General features: G+C 38.8%; 1 protein-coding gene across 1 annotated transcript in view; it reads left to right on the top strand.

Moving 5' to 3' along the window:
* The first annotated feature begins 2,406 nt into the window (after window positions 1–2,406).
* Window positions 2,407–7,790, top strand: part of fndc7b (fibronectin type III domain containing 7b) — a 31,238-nt gene continuing 25,854 nt past the window's right edge. The window contains exons 1-6 of the mRNA XM_014024970.1: window positions 2,407–2,437; window positions 2,549–2,570; window positions 2,740–3,000; window positions 3,154–3,414; window positions 6,052–6,321; window positions 6,658–6,921. Coding sequence (XP_013880424.1) covers window positions 2,952–3,000; window positions 3,154–3,414; window positions 6,052–6,321; window positions 6,658–6,921 — 844 coding nt within the window. The 5' untranslated portion in view covers window positions 2,407–2,437; window positions 2,549–2,570; window positions 2,740–2,951. The remainder of the gene's footprint in view (window positions 2,438–2,548; window positions 2,571–2,739; window positions 3,001–3,153; window positions 3,415–6,051; window positions 6,322–6,657; window positions 6,922–7,790) is intronic.

Below are 7,790 nucleotides of genomic sequence, written 5' to 3' on the forward strand. Positions count from 1 at the left end.
GTTAGAATGAGTGGAGCACTCGTAAACTACACAAGATATGGGCATTTTTTCAGATAGCAGAACCTCCACTTTTTCACTTCCGACCTCCATCCGAACTTCGCGCTCTAGTGGCACTGCATCGTGACGTCACGTGAAACCCTCCTATTGAGTCGATGGTCGTAGCATTTAAAATGTAAATGAATAGATACCAGTCAGGAGTAAAATACATGTTTGGGAGTCAGGGAAGTTTAGGTTCAGGATTATGTTGTGGATGGCAGGATACCTTCAGCTAAATGCTTGAGTGAAAAAAGGAGTTTTTAGTTGATTTTTAAAGGTGTCAGTATTATCAAGGGAGCACAGWTGGACCAGGAGAGCATTCCAAAGTCTGGGAGCCATGGAGGAGAAAGCATGGTCTTTGCGGGTCTTGAGACGGGTAGGGGGGGGACCATGAGAAGGTTCTGATTTTGTGAACGCAAATTGCGTATTGGATTGTAGTGGGAGATGAGGCTCGAGATGTAACTGGGCTCCTGGCCATGTAGGGCTCTGAAGGTGAGAACTAGAATTTTGAATCTGAGTCTGAAGTGGACAGGTAGCCAGTTAAGATCGGAGTAATGTGGGAGAGTTTTGAAATGCGAATTAGAAGTCTAGCTGCTGAGTTTTGTACAAGGTGAAGATGATTAAGCTGTTTTTGGTTCAGGCAGGTGAACAGACTGTTGCAATAGTCTAGGCGGGCCGAGACAAAGGCATGGATTAGCCTTTCTAGGTCAGAGGCAGACAATGTAGGGCGAAGTTTTGAAATGTTACGGAGCTGAAAAAAGCATGATGAAGCCAGACTTTTAACATATTTATCCAAGGACAGATCTGAGTCTAAGTTGACTCCTAGGTTTCGTATGTTCTGTTTAACTTGGGCTGAAAAGGTCTGAAAAAATGCAATATTAGGACTCCAGAAGTAAAAAAAGAGTAAATAATAAAATGATGCAAAGAATAACTAGATTTGTTTTGTGTTCTCTTGGTATTGCAAGAATTTATTGATGACTGAAGAAGATGCAGATGTGGGAGCTGTAAGTGGAAGAATTGATCAAGTTGTGTGTAAATTGTGCCCTTCATGAAATAAAGTAATTACACAGAGGTTCTTATAAGCTTTCAAACAAAGAAACATGAGTTCCTCTGTTGGAGGTCAGCACCCTGCAACCCTGCACGGTGAAGAAAAATGGATGGATTATAATGCAGGTACAAGTGGGTATAGACAATGATTCAAAAGATGGACTGAAAAACCAAACAAATTAAAAAACTAGAAGCACTYGGAGAGCGCAAACCTCCGCCAAGGCCATAGGGTCAATTATGCTAAAAGGATCCCCCTTGGAAAAGTGACCTATCCAATGCTTTATACTAAACTTAATAACATCAGGTTGCATGTATTCATACATAAAATTAAATGATGGRAATGAAAATTTATTCCAATATATTCATCAGAAAACACATGAAGAATAATAATATTGAATCAATGTCATAACACAGTATCTTTCTAAATATAACCAGATATATTCTGTGCCCATACAGTGAAGGTATCATATAAAAAAGTTTCCAAATACATTAATGTTAAGATTACATTTTAAATTTTTAATAAAATATTCACAATATGGTGAGAAAAATAAGTGTGAAGAACTTTGACATCTGTAATTTCCTATCCTGCAATAGTGAAGAATCCTTCAAAAAATTCATGGATCCGGATCATCACCAAAATTTAATGGTGTGTTCCTTTGGCCAACCTGTGGTAAAAGTTTCATGAAAATCCGTCCATAATTTTTTGAGTACTTTTGTCCACAGACAGACATACACGACCAAAAACATAACCTCCGGAGGTAAAAAGAATCTCTAAACGCAACTAAACTAACCACTGTGCTGCTGTGCCATTCTTCATTTTAAAGCAAACTACATCACTGGAAAAAAAAAGTTACAGGGGACTAAACTTAGTCATATGGAATTACACCTTTGAATAATTTTAAAGTTTGTGTTAAAACTGGCTTCTCTTCTTTGGCTACTGGAACCAATTTTGAACTTGTTTTTTATGTTCTGTTGCACTAGAAGACTGATATAGGAGCAAAAATCAAACTTTCAAGTCTTATTTGTTTAAATGGTTAGTTATTTACAAAAAAAAGCTCAACAGATGTTGAGAATTTAGGAACTTTTCTCCATCCCATCTGCTCTTCCTCCCTCCCACCTGCGGTGTTCTCCGGCAGCTCTGACTGCCCCGGGCTGCTGGTTTGGACCGCCTATCCTCATTTAGAGAACACTGATTGGCTCCCACACATGCTGAGCTGAAGCTCAAAAGAATCCAGTACACCTTGTGTGTTTGACTCCCTTGTATACCAAACTAATTTTAATCCCACTGGCAAAGTTGAAGATGGGATTGTTGGGGGTGCCGGGCTTTTTTTTATTTTTGGCAACTCTCACACAGGTAAAGCCTCAGTTTTTCACGTTAATGTTTTGAGATACTGATCAAACATTTAATGTGATTTATTGGTATGATATTTAAAGCATATTATGTCGACTACTTTGTTGTTTACAGATACAACAGTGCAGAGCAGATGGTAAGAGAATGAAAGAAACATGCATCCAACGTGTTATCATTTAAAATGATACAACAATGAAACACAAGAAAAATCTAAATTAATTGCATTGTTTCTGAATTTACTGCCTCATTAAGTTTGAATACCAAAGTACTTCACACTCACTTCACTGTGTTGTATTTGTTTTCAGGTTGTAAAATCTTGTCAGCAGTTCCCACAAGTGCCTCTTCCATTCAAGTAAAATGGGAACCATACCCTTTAGCAACAGGTTACATTGTGGACATTCGAAAGAAAAACGCCACAGACACGGCACCAATTATCATTGCCGTATCGTCGCAAGTGACTGATAGAACTGTCCAGGGTCTGAAACCTGGAATTGAGTATAATGTGACACTTAAAGTCATGAATTTTTTTACTGTACAGTGTGTGACCTCAACGGCAGGGACCACTGGTAAGAAATTGCAAATATTTTATTTTTGACGTTTCAGTTTAATTGTAATTTAAAAGTACACATTGAATACTCTTTATAAGGGGTTATTGCATTCATTATCTGAGACACATTCACCCTATAAGCTTTGCGTTTTTATTTGCTTCCTCCTCACAGTTCCTGACACATCACAGATTCTTGATGGTTTTTCACAGTCAAGCACCTCCGTCACGGTAAAATGGAGTGCAGTACCGTCTGCACAGTCCTACATCCTGGAGGTGCGCTCTCAGACCACAGGGAAAACGATAAGCTTCTCATTCACCAACACCTCGGCTGTAGTGGGAAACCTGCAGCCGTCCACCAACTACGACTGCTACGTTACAACAGTCAACCAGGCAGGCATGGGAAGCAAAAGCAAAGTCAGGACCATCACAACCTGTGAGTTTTGTCCAATTATAAGTCTGAGAATGTTTAAATGAATGTTGTAATACATTTGCATTATTACATAAAGACCACATTGTGTTTTCAATACTTCCTAAATGGTAAACTTTAAAAGTGTGAAGAGTGTTTTAGACAAATGAAACAACAAAATGTGATGTTTTCATTCAGAACTTTAAAATGCTCCTCAAAACTAGACTTTTGATTTTCAAAAATGCCATAATAATCAGGATTTGAAAGTATAATCTGACCATTGCAAATGTCAAATTTTATTTTGTTACTATAGTTGTTTTTTTGCACAATATTAATCAAAAAGAAACAAACAAAATAGCTAAGTGCTATAAATGTTTTTTTTTTTCAGTTTTGTTGTCTCTCCAGTTAAGTCAACAGTGCTAAAAATTACATTTTAAAGAAAGAATTATAGATCACAAAGTTAAGTGTGTCTGTTAAACGTCCAATAAACAATTTCTGTGAGGATCTGGGAAAAATAACATTAATTTAGGTATCTTATWATTTGAGATGAGTATAGATCAAATAATGGGCAAGATATAGCCCAAGCCCAACCTCTGAATTCAAAAATCTTGAAAGAATTTTAATTAAAACCATTAATTTCCAAAAAAATATWAAAAATAACTGACAAAGATGTGCTACATCTTTACTCGCTGGCAATAAAGTTTGCCGTCAATGTTAATGACTAAACTCTAAACCAGTGGGAGCAAATCCTGGACCTATTCTGCATATTTTAGATATTTCTCTGCTTTTACACACCAGACTTGGATGAATGAGTGATTAAAAAGCTTCTGCAGAACATATAGGCATTCTGAAAAGCAAGGAAACAACTAAAACATGCAGGATATGGTGGCCCTTGAGGACCCTGACTGGTATCAACCTTTTTGGTAGGTTGTACTGCTCGAAACAAACTGACTATTTTCATTGGGTGTTTCAAAAACGACTCCAAATGTTTCTTTTTTAAACCAAAGTTGGAYCTCTCAACTAACAGTCAGTTTACAGGCACTATGAATAATATTCTACAAAAAGTATTGTTGTGTTCTAGACCAAACATGAAAACTATGGTTTTTGTTAGTGATAAAATTCCCAACATGTCATGTAAAAACAAATAAAACAGAGCAAATAGTGCATTTTGGCAGATATGATGCTATGCATGACAGACTCATAGCATACTGTGCCAGTTAATTCACTGTCATATGCTTTGATGCATTTTACTTGACAACGCAGGGAGTGACAAACGAGAGAGCGATTAATGTGCGTCATCGCAACCAGGGTGGAACCCAACACTCGGGACGCGATAGCATCAGCGGCGTTCCGAATCACACTCTCGGGTCGTTTGTCTTCAAGAAATTTGATTGGTTCTTCTACTTGTTCTTGTAAAGTTTATTGGTGGTTGGCAAAAAAATGAATGGTGTGCGTTATTGCCATAAAAGTAAACAAATCTTGCGATGCTAATGATATTGGCAGTGGTCGGCAGCACTAATCTAAAAATTAGTTACACTAGCACTAAAACACTAACTCAAATATTTAGGTCCCCTAATTCTAAAGCACTAATTTTAATATTTAGGTCCCCTAATTCTAAAGCACTAACTCAAATATTTAGGTCCCCTAATTCTAAAGCACTAATGCACTGAAAGTTTTAGTAAAAGCTAACTCTAAAGCACTAAAACAACCCAGTCAACCCATGAACGTTCTTCAACAGACAACATGAGTTACATATTGTCATGTTGCTCTGTTAAGACTTATCATTGACATTCCACAGCTGTATTTGGGTTCATATATTGTCAACTAGTGGATAAGTGACACACATATGAACAAAATGTGACAGCTTTCACCTTCAGCTGTTGAAAATGTTGATCAATAACATTTATAGACCTCAATTAGTGCTTCTAAATTTATCCTATAAATTTAGCARGTGCTAATCCACTAATAATTTTAAAATTAGCAAAAGCCCTAAAGCACTAATCAGGAAATTAGTTCCCCTATTAGTGCTTTAGTGCTTTAAGGGAACTGTGCCCACCACTGGATATTGGAAAACCAAACGCACGCTAAGATATGACATTATAAGGAAAAACTTACTGGAAAACCTCCCCTGGCACCAACAAATTCCAGTGTGGCTGCCTTTTTATGTGCATTTTTGTAATCACTTTGTGAAGTGTCATATAAAGTTAGAATGTTTGACAGAGCTGAAATAATGTTGAAAGTGTTAGCTAACTGCAGTGTGCAGCMTACTCTCCGCTAATGGTCAGTCAATAAAACCYTCACTGATTGGTTGTAGCACCTTGCGATAGTGACAAAAGTTGAACATTTTTCCACTTTCATGTGTCGCGTCCTGTCGCTCGTAATTTCACGTGAACRAGTTTTCCTTGGTCCCTTGGCTGGAGGAGGGCAAGCAATTGTTGTCTCATTGCACAAGTTCCATAGAAAATGAATGGAGAGGGAGCGACGTTGCCTCTCGTGTGTCGAGCCCATTGGACTCAAAACCTGAACAACTAAAGTCAATGAATCTCAAGAAGCTATTTCAAAACTCCCAGTATAAAAAGTAGAAATAGTACACAGCTATCTGAGTGAATAGATTAAAAGTATTTGTGTTGTGTGTTTTCAAATTGCAWATGTGTTTTCTTTTAGTGGTTCAGCCTCCGCTGGGAGTTACTGCAACCCAAACTGGTCCAGTAACAGCAAGTGTCACATGGCAACCAGTGGATAATGTCTTGTCATACCTGGTCGTCGTTCAAAGCCTCAGTGACCCCACAAGCCAGCCTTTTGTGCGCAACGTCACGGACACCAAGCTGGATGTTCCTGGCGTCCAACCATGTTCCAATTATTTGATATCAGTATCGTCATACAGCAAGTTCCTGGTACCGAGCGAGCCCACGAACTACATATATTCCACCAACAGTGAGTTATCGAAGCCAGTTTGATATCAATAAAGATCTAGGTCAGCTATTCTCTCTCAGGGCTCCCTTTCAGACATGAAGAAAATGATCCTCGGGGTAGTTGTCAACAACATCACACAAACAGAAACCTGAGCAAGATTAATTCAAATAAGAAAATCCGGATTTTGGTATAGCATTTCAAATACAGTATAAAAGTCACACTGAACTGTTAAGATCAATAATATCCCAGTCAGGATTACATACAAGTCTGTTTCTGAGAATGTCTATGTAACGTGTTTTCTCACATATTAAAACTTGGAATATATCAAAWTTTTTTTTCAAATTGTGCTACTTGCAGAACTGACTCCAGTCGCATCCGTCTCTGTAAACTACACCTGCGCCAACAACTCCGTCAGGGTAACCTGGTCGCCTGTTTCTGGGGCCAAGTCTTACCTGGCCACAGCAGTGGATGATAAAGGATTGCAGATGATGTGCACAAGCCAGAGCACTACCTGTTCCATCGCTGGGCTGAACTGTGGCCAGCACTACGTGGTGAACGTAACGCCGGTGTCGGACAGCTGCAAGAACTCGGTCAACGCCACCTCGGCTTYTTTTCAGACTGGTGAGACACAAAACTGTAATGATCACAGAAAAGTCAAGTTGCACAATCCCCCAAAGTCTAAWTGCAGTGTTTTTATTTTTGATCAATTTAAGTAAACTGGGCATTTTGGGATTGGAAACCTTAAATTTATTTATTTATTTACTGTTATTTTACCAGGCAAGTCCCGTTGAGATCTCAGATCTCTTTCTCAAGGGTGGCCTATTGTACATGTTTTGGGGGGGTGGGGGAAACCGGAGTACCCAGAGAAAACCCACACAAGCACGAGGAGAACATAAAAACTCCGCACAGAAAGACCCCAGGTCCGAACTGGGGATTGAACCCAGGACCTTCTGGCTGTGGGGCGTCAGCGCTAACCACTGAGCTGTTGTGCTGCCAAAGAGACAAGAACCAGAATAAGGAGTTTTGGGCAGATGGWAACAAGTCAGTAAAGTCCAATCTGGGACAATGTGCGATTTTTAAAGTTGAAGGATGTAAATATATTCTAGTAGACTGCAAATATGAAATCCTGAGTTCGTTGAGCATGTTGTTGACTCTTTACAAAAGGAATGGGCTGAAATTAAAGGTATTGAGGCCAAAAACACTCAGTGCCTCAGAACTAAAAGAGTCTTTCAATACCCACATTTCTGCAGTGAGACTGAGRCTTTCTGTTAAAACTTTGACATCTTTGAAGCCACAGAAAACAACACATTTTATAAGTTAAATCAGACTCCTCATCTGTAAGTCAGGCTTTAGAAACKAGGCTAGTATACAACTATCACAACAGTTTAAAAATGAAATCAACTAGGTACCGCATAGGGGTAGCATACATGATCCCCGCACATGCACAAAGATCAGAACAGATTTATTGTTTTGGGTGGAGGGTGGGGGGG

The sequence above is a fragment of the Austrofundulus limnaeus genome, unplaced genomic scaffold (genome assembly GCF_001266775.1).
Source record: "Austrofundulus limnaeus strain Quisiro unplaced genomic scaffold, Austrofundulus_limnaeus-1.0 Scaffold450, whole genome shotgun sequence".
Classification (NCBI taxonomy): domain Eukaryota; kingdom Metazoa; phylum Chordata; class Actinopteri; order Cyprinodontiformes; family Rivulidae; genus Austrofundulus; species Austrofundulus limnaeus.